Source organism: Daktulosphaira vitifoliae, unplaced genomic scaffold (genome assembly GCF_025091365.1).
Source record: "Daktulosphaira vitifoliae isolate Bord-2020 unplaced genomic scaffold, ASM2509136v1 Scaffold_2, whole genome shotgun sequence".
NCBI lineage: Eukaryota > Metazoa > Arthropoda > Insecta > Hemiptera > Phylloxeridae > Daktulosphaira > Daktulosphaira vitifoliae.
Genome location: NW_026099573.1, coordinates 17,049,699 through 17,077,437, shown reverse-complemented (window position 1 = coordinate 17,077,437; position 27,739 = coordinate 17,049,699). Strand labels below are relative to the sequence as shown.

The 27,739-nt window shown below is 23.4% G+C and overlaps 3 protein-coding genes and 1 long non-coding RNA gene across 6 annotated transcripts; 2 read left to right on the top strand and 2 right to left on the bottom strand.

The window, feature by feature from the left end:
• Positions 1-1,297: 1,297 nt before the first annotated feature.
• LOC126897219 (Fanconi anemia group I protein-like) lies at positions 1,298-16,647 on the top strand. 3 transcript variants are annotated; one of them, XM_050670637.1, is made up of 25 exons: positions 1,298-1,490; positions 2,401-2,511; positions 3,380-3,555; positions 3,630-3,797; positions 6,256-6,476; positions 6,536-6,735; positions 6,800-6,936; positions 7,008-7,090; positions 7,282-7,428; positions 7,517-7,709; positions 7,782-7,911; positions 8,522-8,839; positions 8,909-9,067; positions 9,145-9,342; positions 11,774-11,904; positions 12,578-12,748; positions 12,824-12,975; positions 13,034-13,266; positions 13,352-13,522; positions 13,592-13,977; positions 14,058-14,130; positions 14,187-14,330; positions 14,387-14,482; positions 15,337-15,468; positions 15,820-16,647. In XM_050670637.1, the coding sequence occupies exons 1-24, from the start codon at positions 1,377-1,379 to the stop codon at positions 15,466-15,468; spliced, it is 4,044 nt and encodes a 1,347-aa protein (XP_050526594.1). In that variant the 5' UTR covers positions 1,298-1,376; the 3' UTR covers positions 15,820-16,647. The 3 variants fall into 3 exon arrangements, with proteins under 3 accessions (XP_050526594.1, XP_050526595.1, XP_050526597.1); XM_050670638.1 differs by having other exon boundaries at positions 8,909-9,064; positions 15,337-16,647; XM_050670640.1 differs by lacking the exons at positions 14,387-14,482; positions 15,337-15,468; positions 15,820-16,647 and having other exon boundaries at positions 13,592-13,982; positions 14,187-14,321.
• LOC126897222 (uncharacterized) lies at positions 11,898-13,964 on the bottom strand. The gene is made up of 4 exons (XR_007702053.1): positions 13,854-13,964; positions 13,562-13,709; positions 13,432-13,492; positions 11,898-12,089 (listed from the first exon to the last, which is right to left on the bottom strand). It is a non-coding gene; the product is annotated as an uncharacterized LOC126897222 (long non-coding RNA).
• Positions 16,648-17,051: 404 nt separating the features above from the next.
• LOC126898349 (vacuolar protein sorting-associated protein 26C) lies at positions 17,052-22,512 on the top strand. Its single transcript, XM_050672296.1, has 7 exons — positions 17,052-17,284; positions 17,476-17,619; positions 17,763-17,993; positions 18,863-19,018; positions 19,080-19,176; positions 21,687-21,812; positions 22,275-22,512. The coding sequence occupies exons 1-7, from the start codon at positions 17,228-17,230 to the stop codon at positions 22,352-22,354; spliced, it is 891 nt and encodes a 296-aa protein (XP_050528253.1). The 5' UTR covers positions 17,052-17,227; the 3' UTR covers positions 22,355-22,512.
• A 109-nt stretch (positions 22,513-22,621) lies between these two features.
• On the bottom strand, positions 22,622-24,282 carry LOC126898351 (acyl-coenzyme A thioesterase 13-like). The gene is made up of 3 exons (XM_050672297.1): positions 23,942-24,282; positions 23,246-23,454; positions 22,622-22,897 (listed from the first exon to the last, which is right to left on the bottom strand). Exons 1-3 carry the CDS (start codon positions 24,026-24,028, stop codon positions 22,732-22,734), a joined length of 462 nt encoding a protein of 153 aa, XP_050528254.1. The 5' UTR covers positions 24,029-24,282; the 3' UTR covers positions 22,622-22,731.
• Positions 24,283-27,739: the final 3,457 nt, after the last annotated feature.

Here is a 27,739-nt window from a genome sequence, read left to right as displayed (position 1 = left end):
TTACTTAATCCGTACATTTTTTTTAAAGTTATAGCATTATATTCGAAAAAATAAAATATGAAATCCAAAATTTTGAAGAAAAAAAAATAGTTTAAATTTTAACTATAACAGCACATGAAAGATAAGTCGTTTGGACAACTTTTTTTTTCTTTGAACCTATAGTACATAACATAAGCTTTGTTTTAAAATATATTTAAAGCTCGAAGTATTCCCTGAACATTTTCAAAACTTAATTTGAAAAAGTAAAATTTTTGTGTAGAAGTTGCTATTTTGACAATTATTAAAGTTTTAAGAAAAAATGTCGAAATATGCTGATTTTAAAAATCAAAATTTTTTTGGAAATTTTTCCTATTTAATAGAAACGAGAGAATCTTTTTCAATTTAAAAAGGCAATGTTTTAACTAGATACAATTTGTGATCTTTTGACGTGTTGGTTATTAAAATTAGTCCCGTGAGAGTTGAACAAAAGTAGTGACAAACAAAATAAGAAAAAAACATGTCATGATAAACTTAAAACCTTTTCAGCTTCTAATCGAAGATAAATCTATGTATTATAAATATCACCCTTTAATTAATCCATTATAATTACAATAATATTATTATTGATTATACCAACTATAATAATTTACATAAAATAAAAAAAACAAGGAGATTCGTCTATATGACTATATGGATTTACAACAATCATATAGTATTTCATAAATTAAATATTAAAAATTTCCTTGTTCATTCTTACAATCGGTTAAAAAAATGTAACTAGCAAAACAGATGATTTTAATTTATCAGTTAATAAGTTAACAGACATTTCATAAAATCAATTGTTTTTAGAGTTATTAAGATATATTAATGGGTGTTGAAATGTTTAAAACTAAAGAAATTAAAAGAAAAATAAATAAACTTCACCTTTAAATTGCACAGATAAATAGATGGAAATTCTATAGAGAAATGTAATTTATTTATTTTAACAAATTTTTAGCTAAAAATAACATACCTTCATAACTATTGAATATTTTCAAAAATATGTAAGTTTATCAAATTCTATGAATTAATAATTAAATGAATTGTGTATTATTCTTTGCAACAAGTAAATGACATTCATTATATTTTCAAAGTATACACTTCGTTAAAATGATACACAATAATAGCAACGAAAGGATTTCCAGAAATTGATTTTGGCTATTTAATGCTAATATTATTACATAAATTAATAAGTCCTCAATTTTTTTAACGTTGGTCAAACTGTATTTTTATTTATTCTAGTATATATATAAAATAAATGGTAAATATATATTTATAGTTCTTATTTATGAACATTTGTAAATAAAAATTTGAGAACAATGAAAACATCAAAATATTAAACTATTTTAAATACAATAATGAGTAATACTAAAATTATATTACTTTTTAATTTGGCTAGTAAAAGGTTAAATAGTACTCAAGATTTTGTTGAATTTCAATCGTTTGTTCGCGAAGAGCTTGATGTCAATACTGTAAGTCTATTCAATTAAAATACATGTTTTTTTAATACAAATATATATTGGCTCTTTAGAATCAAATTTCGTAAATATCAGTTTTTAAAAAATTGAAGTCTCCTTGTCCTATGGAGAAATTCGTTATAAAATTCGAAGCTAAAAAAATTTAGAATAGTAAACAGTAGACGGTAACTGTAAAACAGTTATTTTTATCGAATTAACCCCTCAGCCCTTAAATCTTTCATAAAAATGTTGAAAATTACTTCGAAAAGAAAAATATAAAATAATTATAAGTGAATTTCTCTTAAGATTTTTTTATTTATAAAACTACATAATATTTTTTATTTACAATTTTTCTAATATCATTTTAGAAAAATATAAGGAAGAATTGGAAATTTTAAAAAACATTGAACAAATGTTTTAAAATGTTGAATAAAAATTTTATTTTAATCTTAAAAAGATTTGAATCAATCAATTTAACAGGTTAAACAAATTACCAGTAAAAATATTTTTTAATAATAAATTTTATAGTTTTATACTATTGATAAATGTTTATTTAAGTACCATGACTAATACTTAATAGAAGTTTTTAAAAAATCTTTAAATAAAATTATAAATTGATAACAATTGTTATCATTTATATTAACATAGTTGTTTGCATTGACCTCGTGGGTAATAATTAAATATAAAATTTAACTATGGATTTAGTTAAGATACTTATGAATGAAGTAGTCGTGAGCTACCCACCCACCCACTCAGTTATATAGATCCATCATTTTGGATTTATTCAAACTTAATCTATTTTGGCCATTTTTGATTTATTAAAAATATTACTCTTATTTAGATTTCTTTTATAGAAAGGTTCAAATAAATGAATACTGTTCGCTAAAGTGTACTAATCTTTATTCAACTTTTATTTGTACTGTAGGTATACTCATTAATAGATGAAAAAATCTATAAACAAGATGGACCAAAAATTTTGGAATATGTATTGGTTGGATTATCGGTGATCACTGATTCACAGCCAATTGTAGCAAAAGTAATTAAATTATGATTCGTTATTAAACTTATTGCAAATTATAATATTGTATTATAATTGCATATAATTGGATCTTAAGAATGTTTTTGTAATAAAAAATAAAATTGTTTTGGTCATTCTGGAAATACTGTTAATTGATATTTTAAGGTAATTAACACCATCTCTAAAACTCACATCATTGAAAAAGTAAATCTTAATTTAATTAAATTAATATAATTAAAAATGTTCTATAGTAGATTTCAGTTTTTATGTATTTGTTATATGTAAAAATACATTTTAGTGCTAATATCATGAAAATATATTCTACTGGTGCTCATTAAGAAAATACATACTTTATTTTAACAAAAAATATATTTTTTTTTCACGGTACCTTTGATTATTACTTGGTTATTTAACTGACAAATTTGGTAATAAAATTATTTTAAAATCATTTAATTTTTAGAATGAAGTAAAATTAGTGCTGCCCCACTTCCACAAAATGTACATTGGGTCAGATCTGATGCATCTGATTTAATTCTTAATTTATGCCTTACTATATAATATAGTTATGTGAGTTTTATTTGTAGTATGAAGCACCGTAGTGTAATGTCTTTCAGTAGTTCCAAGATAGCTCACAATATGTTCATTATTTATTTATTATAATTGTGATGTATACATGTTGAGCTACCAAGTTAAATTTCTGATAAATAATAATTTAATTAATCATATATTTATTGAATACTTTAATAGAAAATACTATTTTCTATGAACATATTTAATATAACTTTTTAACTTATTAAAAGGGCAATAATATTTAAAAAATGTTTTATTAGCAATTTAATAAGAAAAAAATTATTTTTAAGCACTAATATTATGTTATATTTTTTAGGTCTATGAATATGTTTTAAAAACCATTTGCACTGCTGACATTTCTGAAATAGTTAAAATTAGTATAATTAACCAGTTATCTTTAGAAATTAATAAATTGTCTACTAAACATTTAATTAAGTTTATAAAGATATGTAAAAAAGATATTGAATCATCAAATAAAAATAGTATTCAAGTGTATGCTTAACAATGTTGTTATAACTTTATTTCTCAAAAACTATACTTAGTAATGACTAATTTCTTTTCATTAGCTGGAAAGAATTAATGCCTCAGATGTTAAAAATTATATCTGAAGAAAATACAGTAAGAACTGAAGGCATAGAACTCAGTGGAGTTGATTTTAAAGAAAAAATAATCAAAGATATTTGTTGTTCCAAAGTTGATGTAGATATCATATTACCTTTAGCTCTTATGTTCAGGTATATATCCAAAAATATTTGCATCTTATGCTACTCATTTTTTCAATGTAACTTTGTTGAACTTAAGTAAAAATTTATTTTCTCAAATTCTCCTTTATTTTTAATAATAAAAATTTTTACTCATAATTAAAAAAAATTGTACCATTATTTTAATATTAATAGTTAGCAAAAAAAAATTAATTATAATTATTGAGTAACATTTTCATTTATAAATCAAAAATATTATAAATTAATTTTATTACTAAAATTTTATTCATAGAGGCAACAATGTATCCAGGGAACTGGAAAGGTGAAAGCCCCTCATAAACCGTACTAAACTAACAAATTTAATTTAAATTAAAATTAACAAAAAAAAATTATTTAAAAATAGGTCACCAAAATATTTTTGGTATTATCCCCCCTTTGAAAATTTTTGGGTACACCATTGTATATAAGTGAATTGTTATATTATAATATCTAAGGATAGAATCTAAATATTAAAACTAACAATTATCATTCAGACAATAAAACTATTCATATAGTAAGGATAGGTCAATTTATGGGGAGTCCGAGAGGAACACCAAAATAATATATGAGGTTTATTTCAAACACAAATAATTTTTTAGATCTTTTGTTTCTCCTAATAAATTATTATGTTAATATTTAACATTATTCCATTAATATTGAATTTTTGGTAAAATACTACTAATATAGTGCTTTTTATAATAAAATAAAATTATTGTATTGATTACACTATGTTCTAGTATATATTTAAAACTAATGCTTTATCACTCAGTTAAAATAATATATCTTAGTAAATAAAACGTATTTAAAAAAAAAAATGCTGAATTGGTTCTTTATCCTATTAAGTGATTCAATTACCATAATTATCTTTTTTTGAAAGATCACCATTGTGATAGAGCAATACCAACAAATTGTTGTTATTGCTCTATTGAATGTTGTCAACAATCAATATCCAATTTTGAAGTATATACATCAAGTAAAGAAGTTTATTATATCCTTACAAAAGTTTAAAAGCGAATAATTTTTAATTGAAATTTACATGAAGTTATTAACATCAGTAACTTAATTTTATGTTATTATATCGGTTATTCCTCAGCAAAATCTTTTTCTATTATAAAATCTAATCTCATAATTTTTATTAATGACTCGGAAAATCTATTGTATTCCAATAGATTCCTAATCATGTAAATATTTAAATGAAGTAGCAGATTTTCATGTCGCTTCCTCTTCTGATTTGTTACTACTAGCAATTAAATCAATCTTCCGATATCATTTTAAAATCTCAATGTATCATGATTATTCATTCTATTAACTTTTCTCCAGAGCGCAAATATTATTTAAGTTAACTTAATTACTGTTAAGTATTTATTATAATGGAGGTATAATATTTGTAAAAATAAAATCTCAAGAAATTAAAAAAAATATATACTGATGTTCAGTAAAGAAACAGGTCATTGTTACAAACAATCAGAATAATGGAAATCCGTTTCCTTACTTACTAAACATTCTATATATATATGTATGTATATAGAATAAATAGAATCCAATAATTTCATTTATACTTACTATAATTCAATAGTATATTACATCATAATCATTTGAAAAAAATATTAAATGCTTCTAGCAACATTTTGAAATATTTAAACTAAAGAGAATTGTTGCTTATTAAAGTACTTATGTCAGATCTCTCCGATGATAGTTGAAATTATATGGCAACGATAAAAATTTTTTTTATTTAGTGAATATGAGAAGACTCTAGTGACCTATACACAGGATTCTTGTGGGACATTGAAAGGGTATTTTAAAATAACTAATTCTAAAGAAAATCTTCTAGTTGATATTGGGGTTTGTAGTTTTAAATTTGTTTTCTATATACTTGAGTATTTACTAATCATTAAAGTTATAACATTTTACAATTACTGTAAAGAATGTTATCTGAACAAGCTGTAGATTAAAGGTACCATGATATGTTTATCTAAAACAAGGTATTCCATTCATATATATTTGGTTATTTTTTTGTACCAAAAATAATTATTAGATGTCCCTAATTTCACCATGAAAAATTATAATTGTCCTTTTTAATTTTATCATTATTTGTTGGAACGTAGGGCCCACTGCAATTTTTTCGTTATTTCCGCATCCAGTATGTGCTTGATTTTATGTCTAATTTAATGATCCTATTTGTAAAAAGGGGAAATGTAAGCTACATTAAGAATATAAATATGTCATACCATTGTAAAAACCTAATAGTTTTTAAGCATACGGAATTAAAAGTTTATTTTAAATTAGCAATATGAAATACTTTTTCATATATGAAAAAATTTTCTATAAAAATAACTGTTGGTTTTTTCTAGTTATTCTAAAATAATACATCCACTTTTCCATCATATATAACCCCTATTAAAAAATCTAGATTAAATTACCAATGTTAAATAATATTTTTTTAATTTTTCAGGAAAACTCAATTGAGTAAAAAGGAGCACGAGTTAGCTATAAATATGTTATGTTCATATTTTGAACACATGGAATTGCAAGAAGTGCCCCCTTTATTGCAACAAATGTTACTATTTTGTTTGAGAGGAGACTTTTTACATCTCTTTTTCACTATACAAAAATATTTTGATTATAAGTTAATTAACACTACAAATGTTAATGACCAAAATGGATTTGAAATTTGTATATTTACTCAAGTAATCATTAATTTTTTAATTTATAAAATGGTTATTTTATAAAAGGTACATCTAAAAACGATGTGATGGAAACTAAAACTACAGTTTTATTTCTTTTGGAAGATTTTGCAAAATTTCACGCGTCATTTGTGAATGATATAGTAAAGTACATTGAAACTTGTATAGAAGCGCCTTGCATGGTACTTGGACCATTTATGTTATCATTTTTATTAACTATGTCTTGTTGTAAACCATATGAGACTATTGTAAGTAAATTTATATTTATATCTATTAAAAAGGTTAATGTTACCTAATTATTTTTAATTTTAGATTTTTACATTGATAAAAAAATTAATAGTTCACTCTTTAGAAGAAAATGAAACTATTAAAGTCTCACATTGGTTAAAACTAAATTATACAAATTTATATGATGAATTTGACCGATTTCGAATATTTATAAAAAGCGAGTATGTTTATATTTTATACAATTAATTATCGATTTTATAATCTTAATAGATTGATTAATTCTAATGCTTAGAATATCAAACTATGAAAAAGTATTTAAGGGACTAGTCAATTTAGGTTTATCATTCCTTGGAACAACATCTTGTCTATTTAAAAGTATTTATAACTCTTTTTTATAAATTAACTAATTTATAAAATGTATTAATAAAAAAGAACAAACTTTTTTTTTGTTTGTCCATAGTATATTATATATGTAACACAGTACTTATAAATTATTATATTAAAAATATCTCAATACTGTTATTTCATAATTGTATATAATTAAAAATTGTAATGTTGTATTACAGAAAATATAGGAGTTGTTAATAAAATCCACCAGTTAGGATTGCTAATCATTGTATCATTGGTTAATAGAAGATCATTTATAACCAGGAGTGTATTGCAAAATTTGACAAATTTTATTGCATACAAACCTTCAGCAAACCAATATTTAAGTAATTAATATATTAAAATAAAATATATACTTTATGTTAAAACAATTATGTATTGTTTTGTAAATCTTTTCTTAATTGTGTGATGTAGAATGTTTACATAAACTTTGTAAATATCAAAAAGCCAATGTTATTGAAAATATCACTGAATTACTTAGATTGTTCAAAGAAATTCCTATCCAATTGATAAATAATGTAACACATGCTGTTATGCCTATTTTAAAAATATCTTCTTTTTTGAGGAATAATGTTATTATGATTTTACGTAAAGAACTTTTGTCACGGTGTGTTTGCTTAAGTTTATTTTATACATTTTAAGTATTGTTTATGTTTTATACGTGAATTTTATTTTGAAGAGATTTTCAGACAAGACATAGTGCTGTTTTGGGCTTTATAGATATATTATGTAGTATTCAATTAGAAAATGTTACTATTTTTAGTAATGAAACAAGTAATCAAGACTCATGGCCAGGCCTTTTTACACAGGTCTTTATTTATAATATTATTTTCATACTTTCTTTTGGTTATAAATAGGATATTTATTTTCACCACAAAATTTTAATTACAAAACATTTAAATTTATTTTTATATTTGAAGATAAATATGTTTAATAATCAGATAAACAATTTAGATTTTGTTCTTTGTTTGGCATGTTTTTTAGTAATGAACAAAAGTATAGTACAACTATTATTTCTTGCAATAATTGCTATAAAGTAAGAAATATTTTAACATATTGAAAGCTTTAATCAAAATGTAAGGAGCATATCAACCAATTCATTCTTTTTTTTTTGTTAGCCAAATGAAAATTTAATTATATATTATTCTAAGGTTATTGAAAAATACATTTTTTATTTAATAAAAACTATTTTTTTTTATTTGCTAAATAAAGCCTCAGCAGTAAAAACCATATCTGATATGTATGAATATTATTTACAATAGTTATATAATTTCCATACAAAAATTTTATAGTGTGTTAGTTAAATAAATAACTAAAAATCAAAAAATCACAAATTCGGTGGTATTCTTTGGTTTTTTAAACATAGACTTTAAATTATTTAATTAATATAAATTTTATTGTTTGTAACATGAAAATTAGATAGCATTGGATCAAATTTCTCTTGATATTTATTCATCTAACAACTGCATTCTTGAAGACTCATCAGATAATAATGAAGCAATTTGTTTAGAAATTTTGGACTTCTTAAAAATTTGTTTTTACCAAAATGCTAAAATAAAATGTTCATTGTATAGAGGTTTAATAAAAGTAGTATTCCTCAATGAAAAATTGTACATTAGTGTCACCAATTTGCTATTAGATCATTTGAGCTTATGGTGTGTTAATTTTAATAATAAAAAATCATTAAAATTTGAAAAAGCAATAACAATTGGAAAAGATGAAAAATGTATAATTCATGTGAGTATTAAAAATAAGTAACAATAATTACCATATAATTTTAATATAATACAATTGTATTATAAATAGGAACCATTAGATGAACTAGTTATCTTAGCTCAAAATTTATTAGTAAAAAATATTATATTTGAAAGTAATTCTTCTCATAAAAATAATGGCGAATTGAAAAAATTACTTGACCAATTAATAAACTTTTATAGTGAATGTAATACTGATGAAATAAAAGTAGTAATTTTTTTTTTTTAATTTAATGTATTATAATTATTATAACCATTAAATTAAAAAAACAATTTTTATGCTTTTAGAATGATAATGAAAGTTTGTTTGATGTAATAAACAATTATGTGGTGTATGCTAATGTCATAAAACAAGTATTATGTGTCTACCAGTCTTTAATTGCATCTTTGATTAACTCATGGACTAGTCAAGATCAAGAAAAAGAATGTACAGAGAAATTACTAAAATTATTTTCTAAGTATAACCACATTATAGATGCTATCAAGGTATTTAGTATGATGATTATTTAGTTTTTTTTTTCTATTAATGAACTGATGAATTGTTACAAACGTAATATGTTTGTAATATATAATCATAATATGTGTGTATATAAAGTGTTCTAAGAGTGTTATACCCCATCCTGACAAATGAAAAGGACCCTTTTTTAAATCAATTATTATATTACTTAATTATTGTACAATGTTCTTCATGTCTTTGATCGTTTTTTCAGGGGTAATAACAGAAATAATGTCAGTTTTTCAAACATTTTTATCATATTTGTTAACCTATATGTAATTTTTTTTTTTTTTTAGAATATATTAGATTAATGATGGTAGAAACTAATACTATTATGAAATTACTTTTAAAACCTTAACCAAACTTCTACTGTTTTGAAGTCAAATTACAAAGAAGTTTAGTTAAAGTTTGAAAGACAATATCATTTTTTCAACATGAATAAAAAAATTTGATATAGATGAACTAATTTACTAGATATAAGAAAAATTGCAAAAAAAGGAAATTATTTCAGTTCTTACTCCTAGTATTTTTATTATATAGGTGACATGCACTTTTTATTTTGTATACACATTATTTTTATTTTTTTTTTAAATTTGATGTCAAGTAATCCGAATTTTGTTCTATACAGAATAAAGAAAATATTGGTGAATTTTGAGCGTCCTAGGTGAACCCCTACAAGTGCCTCAAAGGGATTGAAAATTGACAAAATACATTGAAACATTCATATTTTTTAAAAATTTTACACTGAAATGTAGTACTACAAAAAATTTACGTTATTTTTTTATGCATAAGTTTTTAAAAATGTTTTTCTATATGCAATATCTTTGTATTTGCAATATTCATAGAGATAAACGTTAAAAACAAAAAAATACTATATTTTTATGAAAAATAAAATTAAACAGTTTTTATTAGTTAGACATTGAACAATCAATGTTACAAACAATTCTTAAAGACTTTTTACTTTAGATTGTTGTTTACTGCATTATTAATTCTGTAGAATTTTTTCTATTTATAATAATTAAAAAGATATATACAAAAAACTAAATTCCTACATCTTTTTGTTAATTTTCAATCCTTTTGAGGGACATGAAGGGATTGACCTAGGACGGTCAAAATTCAGCAATATCCTCTGGATGCTGTATAGAACAAAATTCAGATCAAATTTTTAAACTTGCAAAATAAGGACCACCCTAATATACATAGTGTGCAGTTCTACCATTTAAATGTGTTCCTAAATTATTCTTTATTATTATTAAAATAACTATGATTATCAGTTTGAACAGAAAAAAATTCATAAGTCAATTATCAACCTATAAAAAAATTCCTATAAAAATGGCTATTTTGAGTTTTTAAAGAAATAAAAAACAAATAAGTACTTTTATTTTTATTATTATTAGAGTCATAACAAAAATATGCTTTTAATTAAGTCCACAACTATAAAAATGTTTCTTTAAAAAAAGTAATACAAAATATTTTTGGACTAATAGGTATTAAAAATGTTAAAACATGGTGAGAGACACTTATGAATATATACATACATACATACAGAGTGATCGGTTTATTATAATCAACTTAATTACTCAGAAAATAAATACAATATTAGAAAAACAACTTTTGATCTCTTTTAGTTACATATAATTCTTTATCAGCTAATACAATGGAATCTCGATTATCCGTGTTCACGTTTAACCATGCACATTAAAAGTAATTATGGACTGTATATATCATAAATAGTTGTAATCGTTATAATCGACAAACATCAAAATTGTTTTTATTCAATGAAAGAACTTTTGAAAACATAGACCAAAGAAAATATTAAATATTATAGTATAAAATATGCTATTTTTCAGTAGTAATGCTTGAGAAAATTATTGAGTTATTTATAATAAACCGATCACTCTGTGCATTTTTAGACTGCTTTGAAAGCATATTTTCTAATATTTATTTTTAATAATAAAAATTAATTTTTTTTATTTTTGATTTTTACAATATTTTACAGTAGCTGTTTTTTAGAGTTATTCTTACAAAAAGTGTTGTTGGGTCAATAACAATTTTATGATAAGTATTTATCGAAATAAAAGCATTTTAATACTAGTAATTATATTTAGCAAGTGATTACATCTTGTATTGGTTTGTATTTATACCTTAAATACCATTGGTGTTATATACCCATTCTATGTATTATAATGTTTGTAACTCAAGTATTGACCCTAAATTTGTTATTGACCTATTAAAAAATAAGCTATTTTAAAACTTTGAAATAATTTAAGTAAATCATTTTTTTATTATTATTAAAAATAAATATCAAAAAATATGCTTTTAACATAGTCAAAGAATACAAAAATTATAGCGAAATTTTAATTATATCAAAAGTTATAAGTTGTCAGTTATATTTATAATTTTTTATTTTGTATTTCATAGACTGTTAATAACATTAATAAAAAGAAACAAATTAAAATAAAAAGACTTGCTAGTTGTAAATATCAGAATTTTGTAGAACCAATCATTCATTTAGAGTTTGATGTGATATATAAGTTTTTATCTTTACTATGGTAAGAACAGAATTTTTAGCACAGAAATCAAGTCTGTATTTAAGTAGTGACACATGGGGACAACTGTTCACAGCAATGAATTTTGGAAATGGCTTATAATGTAAAATTTAAACAGAAACTTATTTCTTCCAATACTAATATAAGATGTTAAGCATAAAAATGTTCTCACAGAATAAAGGAACACCCTGAAAAATAAAATATTAGAATATTATAAAAAAATGTTAAAATGTTTATACTTGCTTTTTTTATTCATTAACTGTTAAATACATTTATAATTACCTTTTAATATTTGAAATTCATTCATAATAATTTTAACCTTAAGTTAAATATCATTTAAAGTACAGACAATAAAAAAAATTATGTATTCTCACAAAGTTATTTTTTAAGGAAGGTGAGTGGAACATATGAACATGGGGAACAAATAAAAAAAATTTTTTTAAATAGTTTTAAAAAAATGTCCTCGATTTATCATACTTAAATTATCGAAAAAAAATTCTGATCATAAAATATCTTAAAAAAATATATATATATATATATTAGGTTTTAAGTAATTGTAACTTCCCCATTTTCGCAATGTTGAGATGACAAATTTTATGTAGTACTAGTATCAATTTTTAAATATAAGCTTAATGGAAATTAATTGGATGTTTAATAATAGAAAAATATTTTCTAGCACTTATACTAGGTGGTCCACTCAGAAAACTGTAACATTACTAAGACAAAATGAAAGACTTTGGAAATTAATTCTAAAACTTGTACTAAAACATGTAACAGAAATGAATCAATTACTTTCATTAGACATAAAACCAAAAAATCTGTACCAAAATCTATGCAAATTAACAAGGCAAGGAAAAAGTTATTTTAAGAATTTTGATAATTTTATCATTAATTTAATTATTATTAGTAACTTTATTTTTAGATTATTATATAATTATTTTCTATTTGATTTGGATAAAAAAATTAAAATCAACCAATATGCAGTTGAGCTGGGCCTAGAATGTTATTTAAAAATTATTACACTTATCAATTATTATTATAAAAATTGTTTGGATACATTTTTTAAAGATTCTAGTGAGAAAAATAAATATTGTTATAAATATAATGTACTCATAATTTGTGATATTTAAAGATAAAGATGATGCCATTGATTCCAGTGAAGATCAATCAGAACTCTTTAATGTGTTGCGTAATATTAGGTTACATTTAGAAACAGTGTTGGAGAGTAATCAGTTAAATTCTTCAGGAAATGTAGATAATGATGAAGATACTATGGATTCTTCAAATAAAATTGAAATTTATTTAATTAAATGTATATCAGTCATCTGTCATTCCATTAACAACAGTAATCAAAAATTAAAAAATGTATGTTGTAACTTTATTTTATTAGACATTAAATAATATTAATGTTATATTGTTGTTGAACTTTTTAAAAATTAATTACTTTTAGATACTAGTTTGGTTATCTACTGTAATTGAAAAGTATTCTTTTTCTACAACTTCTAGTGCAAAAGAATTTTTAATACTTACAATGAAATTACATTCTGCTCACCATGAAAATCCATCAATTTTAGCCGACACAATTAAATACCTATGTAATTCATTTGGCCTTATTAAAAAAGTATGTGGTATAATGATAAAAAACATTTATTATGATTACTTTAATATTAATTGTTTTTCATGTTCACAGTTTTCTGAAACAAATGAATCTCAATTAAAATTCATCACAGATTATAATAAGAAAACTTTGTGTATAGAACTATGTCAATGTTTGAGTAGTGAATTCAATCACATATCATCTTGTTTGTCTAAAATCAAAGCAGAATTAAGTGCTTTACAAAAAAATATTAAGATTATTTATCTAGAAAGAATAGAAGCTAAAGAAAAAGCAATGTGTCATCAATTAATACTTCTTATTTTAGTTGCAAATAATTTAACAAAAACTGACTTACCTCTTGGTCAGTGTACTGAATTAGTATTTATATTATTACATCAAGTGTTCAGTACAGTTAATGCAGTTACAAAACATTTTCTTTTGCGATCTTCATATTATAAACTTGTTTACAAACAAACTTTGTTGAGTACTTTGTTATATTATTCATCATATTTTTAGAAACATAAAAATGTGAATTACAATTTAAATTTACAATTTCTAGATTTGGAAAGATGTCACAAATTATTAATGAATTATTTATTCCAAATGTTTCAAATTTCATTATATATGATGAGGTTAGTGTTACAAATTTATCTATACATTAAATAATTCATTAAATTATTTATTGTAGTATAATAGACCACTAACAGAAAAGGAAAAAGAATCACATAAACTAAAACAATATGTTAAACGTCAGGCCAGTTACATACCAAAAGTAGTAATTCAACTTGAACTATTTGTTTACTTAATCATTAAACTGGGGAAAAAATGCAAAGTATGGAATTTTGTTGGTTAAATACAATATTTATCTTTTAATATTAATAATTTTAGGACAGAGATTTGATGAATATTAAGTTAACTGCAAGTAGGGATTTTATACTCAAGATAAAAAAAGCTCAAGAAATTCTTAAGACACAGAATTTAAAAGTAAATTATTAAATGAATAGATTTTTATATTTTAAAAGTACTCACTAAATGTTAATACTTTCAATGCACTATATAATTGAAAGCTTTATAAAAACTTTGGTGTATTTTATATTTTTTTCAAAAAATATTTTTTTTATTAAATGATAAATCTTATTGTCACAAAAATGTTGATGCACATATTTTATGTACAAAGTTAACCTGATCAAAATCACATTTTTTATTATTTGTTTTTAATAATAACAAAAAAATATTCTTATAATTTAAAATTTTTTCTTAATATTTAATTAGCCAGTTTTTAGAAACACTTTTTTTTTTAACGCTTTATATACCCATTAAGATCTATAGCGGCCACCCCCAAAGGAGGAGGTTCTAAACCATTGATACTCCGGGATGGGTGGTTAGTCCGTCGCCAGAGAGAGAGATGGTGACTCCAATTACCAAACTAATCTCTTGTTTGGCAAATGAAGCCGCCTGTGAACGAGTTTTGAACATAAGGTAGTACGTGTAAAACACTACCGTGTTACCGACTCGGCCCCACTGTCCCTTTAGTAACACTTTACCTACAAAAATGATTAATGGGTTTATGATGGATTGTAAAATAACTTATAAATGGTAATTCCAAAGGAATCTGTTTTGTTTTTTCAGGAAACTGAAAAATTTGTTTTTGTGATATGAATTAGTCTTTATATGGTGAAACCACTTTTTTTTATTTAAAAAATATATTGCATCTCCCTCTGAAACAAAATTTATTCTACATTCCTTTATCATAATTACTGTTTTATTTCATTAACTAATATTTAAATAGTCAATAACATTTTTTACTTAATAATATTTATATTTGTTTTATTATTTAGAATACTAACAGAGGAAAACAAAAAAAAGATTATAGTTCTATCCAAAATAAATCATTTCGATCTAATGATAGTGACCAACCTCCTCAGAAAAAACAGAAGTTTGATACTAACATTTCAGTATCTATTGATTAAGTATACTTTTAATATTATTAATACATACAAAATCAAATATTAATATTTTTATGAAAGAATAATTTTTATAAAATAATCTAAGTTATTACTAAGTGAATTACAATTTTAGATTATGTACACCAATTGCAGTGTATAAACTATATAAATTGTTTATTAAATTGGAAAAATAAATTAGAATCCTTTATAGTAATTTATTCATTTATTAAATCCAACCATTCAAATAATGTTCTTAAAAAATAATTATCTAATATAAAGACTCTTAGACAAAAGAAATATTGTTATTACTCTATTTAATTAAATAATGAATTATGTTGAATTATTGATTTTATTTTCCTTCATTTTTGTTTTCAGATAACATCAATAGTATATAATATGTGAGCAATTTATTAATTTAGACTGTTCCGCGTAATAATTAAGACCTAAAAACTGTATTGTAATATAAATATAGGCACTATAAGCACAGGGATATTTTCAAGATGTAGTCTTGAGAGAGGGGATATATGTAAGAAATCTTTTTACTATCTTCAAAGTACATTATCACCATATATTTATTTTCATCATGATGGAATTCTATCTCCAATACCAACTCTCTTATTCAGAACATCCATTTAGCACACGCATACATTGACAAATTTTTATAAAGATATTATTTCAAATATTAATAATAAATATTTTGTTTAGTTCCAAACAATGACGTACCTAAAAATTTTCTATAGTAGAAGGGTATTACTACAAAATATTTTTAGTCATTTTTTTACCAAAAATGTAATTTTTGATGGTAATGAGTGGTTAGCCACTTTGCCCTTAAAAAAAGACATTGAATTTAAAGTCTCTTTATTATATTAATATTTTATTTATGTAAATATGTTATGAATTAAATATACCTAATAATATCATATAGTTTAATACAGCAAAAATAACAATTGGACACTTGGAGAAATATTTATAACATTTTTTTTACTTTAAAAAAGTATAAATTAGCATCTTTGGCACTCTATGTGTTAACCTATAAATTATATTCATTTAATAAATGTAACAGTTCAATTAAATTTTGTCAAAATTTATTACCGGCCTATTATTTTTATTATCTTTTAATTCTTCTCTTAAATGTACATTTCACAATGAGAAATATTTAGTCAATTTTTCACTTTCTAAAAATAAAAATGTGTTAATCAATACTTTAACTCTTCATCATACTTATACTCTCTCTGGATATCATTTTACAGTTTCAATCCACTATATTTACTCATTCTATTATTTCCTTTTTCCAGGGATCAAATTTTTTAATGAATTTAATTAGTATTCAGTATTTAAGATAGTTGATGTATAATATATGTAAAGAAAAATTAATAACTAAAAATGTTTAGAAATGCTCTTTGAAGGGATTATTTTTTGCTATAAATAAAATTTAAGATTGATTTGACTTATTAACAAGTTTAATTTAAGAAAATTTAGTCTTATAAGCAGTTGGCAACCTATAATTAATTTTAGTCGAGAATTTATAAATAAACCTGTAGTGTTCATATAATTTTTCTCTTAATACATATTTAAATTACAAAAATATAAGGATGGATTAAAAAAAAATTACGTATTATATATACTTTGCTCCATAAAATATTAAAAATGTAGCTAAATTATCATCTTTCTGATAACTTTATCAGTTTACGGTAGTATAATGTTATCATCATGACTATTAAATACAGAAAAATGATTTAAAAATTTGACCAACTATCCATCCAAAATTTTATTAACTAATGCAATGGCTATACAATTGGACATCTTGCTCAAGAGACCGAATAAAATTTATCACGAAGGAGTAAGTTGTTTAATAATTTTTTCATGATCAACAAAAATTCAAAACTATAACATCAACTAAATTAATTTCATTGTCTCTTTGTTTTTTAACTATGGACAGTGGTGTTGTTGATGTTTAGATTATAAATTATTTTTTTTATTAATGTTCAATATTAAATTTTTATCCGTGTGTTATTTTCCATGTATTTATAGGAAACTATATGTGGCATTATAAGCATAAAAACTCCAACTGAAATTAAACATGAAGGTATTTCACTATCAATTGAAGGTTTTGTTGATTTGCAAATTAGCTCACAAAATGTGGGTACATTTGATGCTTTTTACAATTCAGTCAAAGTATGTATACCTATTATATTATATTTCAAATATTTTTACTTCCTTGTATAATTATAATATATAGTATTATAAATAGTATTACTTTAGTACTATATTATATAGTATTGGAAAATTTTTGTACAGTAGATCTTTTTTTAAAATAGCCTATACAGTTGATGTTATTTAACTTGGATATTGCTCGACCTGGACGTTTGCCATCTGGGCGTACAGAAATTTCTTTTGAAGCGCCAGTTAAACCACTTACCAATAAAGTACTGTATGAATCATATCATGGGGTCTTCATTAATGTTCAATATCTACTCAAGGCATTAATTCAAAGAAATTTTCTTAACAAAGACGTTCGCAAATCACTTGAATTTATTGTTGAAAATAGAGTAAGGCTCAAAAAATTTTAATTGTTTTAATTTATATAATTTTTTTAAGTATTGAACAAATACAAACAATAATGAAACCCTAATAACATTTTAATAATAATGATCAATTTTAAAATAGGTTTCACCTTCTTAGCCAATAAACAATCTTAAATTCTTCTTTTTCTTCTCCTCAATCTCAACTACTTGGGATCGGCCACCCTTATCCTAAACTATTCAAATTGTGTTTATACAACCGAATAGTTTATTTTTAGCATAAACTATCGAATATTTTTACTATTCAAATAGTTTTTAAATGACTATCAAATAGTTCGAATAGTGAACAACTATCAAATAGTTCGATAGTTACTATTCGATATTTCCCATCACTACTTTATATCGGCACCACAATAATCTATTCCTCCATTCATCTGGGATTTTCCCTTCTAATGAGATTTTATTTAAAACATCTTTCAACCACCTTATGCTAACACCGCCTAATATTTTCCATACTTCTACTGACTCTTCATCTGGTCCTACTACTTTGTTCTTTTTTATTGATGCTACAGTCCCCCATACCTCTTTCTTACTAATTAAATTTGTCAATCCCTCGTTTAATGAGATATCCTCTAATGTCTCTTTTGGATACTCCTCATTCAGTAATTTTTAAAAATACTTTTTCCACCTTTTTTTCACATCATCACTCAATAGTACCCTATTATAAACACTTTTTATACACCTTACATAGTGATAATCTTTAGACCTTTTTAACCTTAAAATAAACAATCTTAAATTATTTACTAAAATTAAAAAAATGTATGTATATTTTGAAATGTTATATTTTTATTACTTTGTAAGTAATATAATTTAAATGTAGTGTGCAATATTTGCAGCCACGTACAGATACAATAATGACTAAAGTGGACAAGTTTGTAATCAATCAAAATACCTTGGCAAACGTTAATGATTGTTCCAATATTCCAAAATTTCACATAATTGGTACTATAGATTCAGTAATATGTTCAATCTTAAAACCATTCAAAGGAGAAGTATGGACATATGGTTAATATTTGAGATTTGGTGGATCATAACTATATATTTATATTGCAGTTAAAAATTGAACACTCAGATATTCCAATAAAGTCAATAGATGTTCAATTAGTCCGTGTTGAAACTTGTGGATGTGCTGAAGGTTTCTCTAAAGACTGTAAGCTATAAATATTATCAACTAATTATATATATTTGTATAAGTATAAAGAATATTATTGAAGTATTGATTATAAAATAAATAACTGAGAAGGGCAAGTATAATATCATGCTTACCATTCTCAGTTTAATTAATTATTATAAAGTATGTGTCACTGTTAAAGTTCTAGTGTAGTCATTCATCTGGGAACCAATTTTGACAGTTCAGTTAAAAATCAGTTCTAAGGCTGTAGCTGAGAGACCACTGTGGCCTAATTTCATGAATATTTAAAAAAACAAATTATTAAAAATAAAATAATCCTTGACAGCAAAGCCAGTAACAATTACATTAAATAGCATATACTTTGAATAATATTTACATAGCTATATGGCTACTTTAGCGATTGAATAGCTATGTTTTAGTCTGGTGTGACTAATTCTCATTCAGTTAAATTGCATTTTTTGTTATCTATTCAAAAAGGTTTCTTGAATATATAGAGTAGTAGTGTTTTTAACTCTATTAAGTTAGGTATTTCAGTTTAATAGAATTTTTGATGACTTAAAATGAAACATAAATTATAATATTTATTAGAAAATACAGCAACATTTTTAGCACAGTGGCCCAATTTTTCATGACCTATGTAAGAGTATCCAGTTACCCAAATAAATCTAACATTTTATTTTTTAATAATATGTAGGTGGATGTACTTATGATGCAACCTGCTGCATGTGTAGGTGGAAATTTTTGACTTGTGGGAATTCTTTGATATTAGTTTTTTGCATTTTTTCAAGTATATCACTTATTAATAGATAATTGAAGACAATGACTTTTAGTGCCAGATGAATAAGTCCATTTCTAGCTAGTTTGGTTGAAATGTTTGCCAGAAGTTGTTTAAGTATATGGTTCAAGTGCAAAAAATTGCTTAAATCAAGTATGCTTTCTATAGTGCTTGAACAAAAGTTTGATGGAAAGTCTGGCGACTACATGATATATTGTATCTAGAATCTTTAACACTGTTTGATCACAATTTATCACAAGGAAAAATTTATACTCCAACTTAGAGAAAATAAGAGCTTTGTAGATAGTAAATAGAGCATTAGATGAAGATATCCATGATATATGAGCCAAGGTTTTGTTACTATAAGTCTGAGAAGACACTTTGATTATAAATATTTGATGTAGGGAATAATACTATTTTTAGAGTCAAATTAATATTTGACTTAAAGTTTTAGTTATAATTACCTAAGACTTTTACTGTTTTGCTGTTGACTATTGGAACACCAGCCATGTTGAGATTTATCTTATTATCTTTTTTCTTTTTTGAAAAAGTAATGCTTTGAGATTTCTCAACTGAAAATATGAAACTTGGAGATAATAGTAAAGTTTGTTGAGAACCTCTTGAAGTAAGGTATCGACAGTGGAATATTCTTTTCAGCAACAGAGAATATTGAAATCATCAGTGTACACAGTACATGTCTAAGAATTAGTGATGGTCTCAGTTTAATATTAATAAATATAAAAAATAACAGAAAGGTTTGATCCTTGAAGGACTCTGTTTTATTGTTTAATGCTGTGAGATAAAATAGTAAAAAATATTTTTATTTGAAAACTTCTGTCCCAAAGAAAGCTGTTAAATTCATAGAGTATTTCTTAAATTTAGTAATTATGTAAGTTCTCCGTGTAATGTAGACTTTTTCAATATTCAGTCAGACCATACCAAGAGTTGTTACATCTTCATAATTTTTCAATACGAATTTGTATATTAATAAAAAACATACTATTATTGTCTTTATTTCCTAATTACATTTTGGTAAAAACTGAAATATTTTATACATTCAATGAACACTACACAAGTCTTGTATTGATAATTTTTCCTAATATTTTACATTGGCATTGAGAAACATGATTAGTTATAACCAATTATAGTAAAAACAGATAAAAAAGATATAGAGTATCAGAAATAAAAAAGATTTACCAATTACATTTAAGTTAGAAAATAAGAAAGTTTAAAATATGTTTAAATGAGCATTTTTTAATGTTTTTATACTTATTGGTGCATTGAGATATATTTGTAATTAATCATTATAGTTAACCATGGACAAGTCAGGATTTTGCTCGCTACTATTGTTAAAGAACAGTTATCTAACCAAGAATACTTAGTATTTTCCTAGTTTTTTTAAAAAATGATTAAAAAATCAATAATTAGTGATTTTAATTATATATATATTCAGCTATATCTAATCCCTTTCAAAGTTCTGATTTTGTTCAGAGTATTTTTAGGATCTATTTGAAGGATTTAGAAGATACATAAGTTTGCCAATTACCAAATTAATTAAACTTTATTTCCAATCTTTTTTCTGATAAAAAAAAAAGTACAGTATGTATATGGTTTATAAGGACATTGAGTCCGCAAAAATGTATAAATTTTTTAAAATTTTAAGTCAACATAAATTATTATTATAAAATTTATATTAATTTATTATTAGACGTTTTAAAAATCAGCCAAGTAAAAAAATGTATTTGTTTTTAAGGTACAGAAATTCAAAATATTCAAATAGCTGAAGGCAATGTAGCCACAGGAATTTCAATACCTATTTTTATGGTTTTTCCAAGATTATTTTCATGTTCAACTACTAAAACAGCTAATTTTAAAATCGGTAAACATTTATTGATAAAACCTAATTGAATTAATGTTATCCAATTTTATTTTTGGTGAATTATTAGTGGTAAAAAAAAATTTTTGACTGTTATTATTTTTTCTTAACAGTATTGAGGAGGCTAAATATATTTTCCCACACTGTAATATTTTAATAATAAAATACTTAAATATTTTATTATCAGTAGTTAACATTATTTCTAAATTTTTTGAAGGACTTGCACTCAAATAACTTTTATAACGCATAACAATTGCATCAGCTTAAATTGTTGCTTAATAAATTATTAGAAAATTATTTAAAAAGAAAAAAAACACTCCATGTTGCTCAAATCCAATATGTATTGCTTAGTTTACTAACACTTTAGTTAGACTATAAAACTTTATTTTATATAGTATAATATATAGTGTAATTACCCACTATCTATAAACACATACTTAGAAATAACAGTTTTTTTTTTTTTAGAATTTGAAGTGAATATTTCAATTGTATTTGAAGACGAACATTTAGTGACAGAAAATTTTCCAATAACCATCATCAGATGATATATTTCATGAAGTCTAATAGTTTTTTTTGTATATATATTATACTTATAACGTTTACCTATAATATTAAGATTTTCCAAGTGTTAATGATAAATTGCATACTAATTAAATAGTGTAATTGTTATAGTTCTTAAAGATTATCATTGTTATTTATTAAAGTTATTTCTATTTTTAATAACATTGTATTTGTTTTCATTGATTATTATTCTATATAATTAGTTTACCTTCAATAAAATGAAGGATTAAAAGTAAATTAATACGTGAAACTTTTTTTTTATAGTTATTCCTATTTATTAAGTTAAAAAAATACATTAAAGTATACAATAAAGTTATTATTATTTTATAATTATTCTAAAGATAATGACTAGTTATGACTATTATGTTTGTGAAAGAACAACAAATTTTGTATGTGATCCTTTTGCTATTACAATATTATCAGTTTTTTTTGTCATAATTACTTCAAGATAAGCTAAATTTCTCCCAAATTTAATCGTTTCTGCATTAATGATTACTTCTTCTCCAATTTTTGCTGATGCCAAGTACCTAAACAGCAATAAATGAGATAAGTAATAATAAAACTATTGTTGCTATGAACGTCAAAAATACATAATGGTGATTTTTATCAAAAAAATTTGGTGCCTTTTACATAGAAACAGATTTTTTCATGGGGTATTCATAGAAAATGTTTTACTATTCTTTGAACTAAAATAAAAATATATATTTTATATCTAATTATTTTCAGTTGATCCCTATTCATACCTCTGTTGAGAATTCCCTTAAAGGTACTTTCTTGTATTTAATATCTAACAAGTAGTTTGTATAGTAACTGATGCTCTCAAGATATAACTTTAATATTATTTATTATACTCAAGTTAAAAATTGCATTCTTACGATACGTGAATATCAACTGAAACACCTGTTTTAGATAACGAATCTATATTATATGCAATTTTAGGATGTGTTAACATAGCCAAACTGGAAAAAAAATCTATAGCAGATGAAGTAAAACCACCATGTAGTGTTCCATAAATATTACTATGGACATCTTCAACAATCATTTCTGCCACACACTTGCCATTACCAGCTGATGTTAATTTTACCTTGAATAAAAAAAATAATTGATTTTATTTGAAATATAACAATAATTTGATGATTATAGGAAATCAATTAATAAATTATGAAAAAATGTTTTTATAGCACAATTAATCATAAAACTTTTAGTATTTTATTATAATTATTACTTTTTGTTATCTTTATTCTACAATTGATAGTGCAAAAATCTCAATATTAATACTCACAATTCACATAAATGAAAAGCATTGTAGCATGTAAACATTAAATAATTTTTCACTTTTATAGTTGGTTATAATTAAAAATAATTTATATAATTATTAAAAAAAATTTATCTTTAACTAGATTGGAATGATATACTTGAATATTAATTCAAAGTACATATTTTCACATTTTTGCATATTTTGATAATTATATGAAAAAATAATGTTGAATACAAAAATAATAAAAAAAACTGTATGCCACATTTTACTTTTTTTTATTAATAAAATAGAGATCTAAGTTTAATAAAACTACCTTATCAAAATTTCTACTAAATCTACCACTTTGAACTGCGAGGTCAAATACTTTTTTGACAGATTCGAAAGCTTTTAAATGATTCATATTTAATTTTTAATTAGTTAATAAATTGTTTAAGAAAAGTAATGAATATAATTGAAAAAAAAATGAATTACTAATTTATAATTTTATGCATAGTTTAGCAAATCTACAGACGATTTTGAATGTAGGACGTTTGTATGAGTAATAATTACGTATATATTTTCTATTTTTATCATAAATTCGATAGAATTTAAACGCATGAACTCAATAAATTATTAATTGGCGTAGTGAGCAGTCTTGTTATTTAATTATGTTATCTATAATCAGTATTGTTACCTAAGGCATAGATTAAATACACATAGATAATCCATGGCAATCAGACTATTGGAAACCGAATATTTGATAATTTATATCTAAAGAGATAGCGCTATGTACCGCTTTTAAAGAATATTAAATTTTTCATAATATCTGTCCAGCTTGCTAATATTTAAGTAATTGCAGCAATTAAAGGTGTACTTCAGACATCACTAGCGCATAGAAAAGAACCAGTTATTATTGAAAGGCAATTGCTTTTATTATTTTAAATTAAGCATATTATTTTACATACAAAATCTATGGAACATGACGTGTTTTCTGTTTTATTAATATTTATTTATATTTCACTAATATTTCTTTTTTTTTAATTTTCTCTTAGTGTTAAGAATATTAATATGTTACATAATAACTCCTCGCTACCAATTTCTCCGGAACATTTTCAAAAGTTAAGTTGAACAAAAATTACAAATATGAATGATGTCTTTCAAATTCTTCCTGTACTTGGATTTTTCACATAAAAAAGAAAAGCTTATTACCTCTTATATACTCTATCAAAATTTCATTAAGATCAGTATTTAGTAAAAAAAAGTTATAGTAGTTTAAAATATAGTATACTTACTTAAATATATATACTTTAAAAATGTATTTTTACAGTAGCGTAATTTTGAAAATTTTTTTAAATTTATAAAATTGAGAGTTTTTTTTAAATTTCGGCGATGTTAAGTTCAATTATCAGCTATAATAGTTATAAGTAATTTTGAGTTTATACTATTGATGGGCATTTTCGAATAGTGTTCGATAGTTTTTTAAAACTATCGAATAGTTTTAAAAAATATTCGTTTAGTTCTATCTAAAATTTTTATTAAGTACACTAAATTATTATAATAAGAAGATAATTAACCAATACTTTTTTAAATTATTATACAATTAATAACAGTAAAAATTAGTGATCGGCATTTTCAAATATTTTAAACTATCGTTCGAATTCGAATTGTGTTTATACAACCGAATAGTTTATTTTTAGCATAGACTATCGAATAGTTTTAAAAACTATTCGAATGTATTATGTAACTATCGAATATTTTTACTATTCGAATATTTTTTGAATGACTATCGAATAGTTCGATAGTTACTATTCGATATTTTCCATCACTAGTTATACCCATCGATTGATCGTTTTTCGGAAAATTATACGAACCGAGATTTGGTTTCTCTCATTAGTTTTTACCGCAATTATAAAAACATATTTATTTCCTCGTAATGTAGTTATCATGTAACTTATGTTGCAATAAGATGTAAATATTGATAATACATTCTGTTTTGATTTCAATTCCAAATATAATCCTAAATTTTTTGTCGATCTCAAAGAGTTTTAAATTTTTTTTAGCTTCGATGCTAAGCTGAGAAGGTATTTTTTTACCATAATGTGTTTATTTATTTTTTTAAATTTTTTTGTGTCTGTCACTACTTTTTTTCAGCTCTCACTGGACTGATTTTTCTCAACCATACCTCAAAAGATCACAAATCGTATCTAGTTGAAGACATTACCCTTAAAAATTGAAAAAAATGTCCTCGTTCCACGCAAATAGTGAAAATCCTCCAAAAAAATACGGTTTTTAAGATCTGTAAATTTTGACATTTATTAAACTTTTTTTTCTAAAAATTGCGATAACTTATTGAAAAATGAACGAATCAAAATAATTCTCTTTTAAACTGAAACCATAGATATTTTTCTTTCATTTGATATAATTTTTTTGAAAATATGACCCTTTATCTGCCTACAGGGGGGATTTAAAATAGCAACCTCTGCACAAAAATTTTAAATTCTCAACTTAAGTTATGAAAAAATGTTCCAAAAATACTCTGAGCTTCAAACATATTCTAAAATAAAACTAATGTTATATACTATAATTTCAAAAAAAAAAATGTGTCCCGACGACTTTTATTTTCTATGTAAAAATGGTTTCCGTAGATAAAATATATGCAATTTCGGTGTTAAAATTTACGATTTCATATTTTATTTTTTCAACTTTAAATTAGTGTAAGTTTTTGAAAAATGTACGGATCAATACAATTATTTTTTCATAAATATTTTATGTTTACTTCTTTCATTTGATATACATTTTTTGAAAATCTGACTTTTGACTTGGCCACAGGGAGGATTCAAAATAACAATTTTTACATGCAAGTTGTAATCTTTTTCAACTCAATTTTTGAAAATTTTCCAGAAATATTGACACTTTTATTTAATCTTAAACTAAAGCTTATGTAATATTCTATACTATGATAAAAAAATATAGAGATATAGTGAACATGGTTATCATATTCAAAAATGTGCTACTTTTGTGTTAAAATTCTTGGTATTGTATTTTAATATACCTCATAATGGGTACACTGATTTTCTTGAATATTATATTAAATTAATTTACATAGAATATAAAGTTAAAATATTTCAATTTATTTTTCTTTTGAGTCGAAAAAATTAACTTTAACATTTAAATTAGCTTAAATTGCCAATTTTATCAAAAAACGAAAGCGACGAACGTTTGCCTATTCAGTAAAAATCATAGCCTCTGGCAATAGTTTTTTGCAATTTTTCCTTAATTATTTTTGATTTAGAATTTGCTTTTGAATAATCCGCCAATTTCTTAAAATTAAACACTATCTACAGATTTGCATCAAAGCGTTTCTTATAATAGTGATTTTAATCACTGTCAGATATCATCTATACTATCCAGTGTACAATATCAAGTTTATTATGCGTTTAATCAACATCAACAATTCCACCATAGACGGTCTATTTAAGTGCTGCCAATGGTTTACTATGGAGCATTATAACCGTTTATTAACCATTGATGTACCTACCATATTTATTTACAAAAATAACGCCTATTTTACTAACATAAGTATTTTAAAGCATACATGTATTTTAAACATGGTATTTGATAGCGATACTTATAATTAGTGTGATTATTTAGTGTATTACTAGTAGGGCTCAATGTACTTAAAAATGTTGAGCAACCAGTAGACATTTTTTTTAAAAATTCTAATTTTCAAAAAATGATTATTTTAATGTATATAATAAAATAAAAATGTTTCTCATTAAAATTTCGATGATCTACATTTTTATACACCCTATTAGTTGATTAAAGTAATTTGGAGAGGGTACAGTAGTACGATAAAAAAATTGTACCAGGAAGATTTGAACATAGGTCTACTAAATTTTAAGAAAATTATAAGTATTTTTATACAATAAAATTCGAATAAATTAATTTAGCTCCTCAAATTTTTTTAAGTTACTTTTAATAAAAGTAAATTGTAATAAACACACGACCTTTATACCACGGTAAAGGCCTAGGGCACCTTGGTTAATATTAGGTTACCTACTCTACATTTTATTTTACAATTTTAATCTCTATTTAACAATTAAGTGCTTTTTTGAATTACGCCAACTATTAT

What these genes read in the sequence shown, in the direction of transcription:
- LOC126898349 (XM_050672296.1), top strand. Translation starts at nt 17,228, where the DNA reads ATGGCTATACAATTGGACATCTTGCTCAAGAGACCGAATAAAATTTAT. An exon ending in TAAAACCATTCAAAGGAGAA is followed by an intron (nt 19,019 to 19,079) that starts GTATGGACATAT and finishes TTTATATTGCAG; the next exon opens with TTAAAAATTGAACACTCAGA. An exon ending in TGAAGGTTTCTCTAAAGACT is followed by an intron (nt 19,177 to 21,686) that starts GTAAGCTATAAA and finishes TTTGTTTTTAAG; the next exon opens with GTACAGAAATTCAAAATATT.
- LOC126898351 (XM_050672297.1), bottom strand. Translation starts at nt 24,028, where the DNA reads ATGAATCATTTAAAAGCTTTCGAATCTGTCAAAAAAGTATTTGACCTC. An exon ending in TTAGTAGAAATTTTGATAAG is followed by an intron (nt 23,455 to 23,941) that starts GTAGTTTTATTA and finishes TTTTTATTCAAG; the next exon opens with GTAAAATTAACATCAGCTGG. An exon ending in TCAGTTGATATTCACGTATC is followed by an intron (nt 22,898 to 23,245) that starts GTAAGAATGCAA and finishes ATTGCTGTTTAG; the next exon opens with GTACTTGGCATCAGCAAAAA.
- LOC126897219 (XM_050670637.1), top strand. Translation starts at nt 1,377, where the DNA reads ATGAGTAATACTAAAATTATATTACTTTTTAATTTGGCTAGTAAAAGG. An exon ending in GTAAACCATATGAGACTATT is followed by an intron (nt 6,736 to 6,799) that starts GTAAGTAAATTT and finishes TTTTAATTTTAG; the next exon opens with ATTTTTACATTGATAAAAAA. An exon ending in AAGTTTTTATCTTTACTATG is followed by an intron (nt 11,905 to 12,577) that starts GTAAGAACAGAA and finishes AATATTTTCTAG; the next exon opens with CACTTATACTAGGTGGTCCA.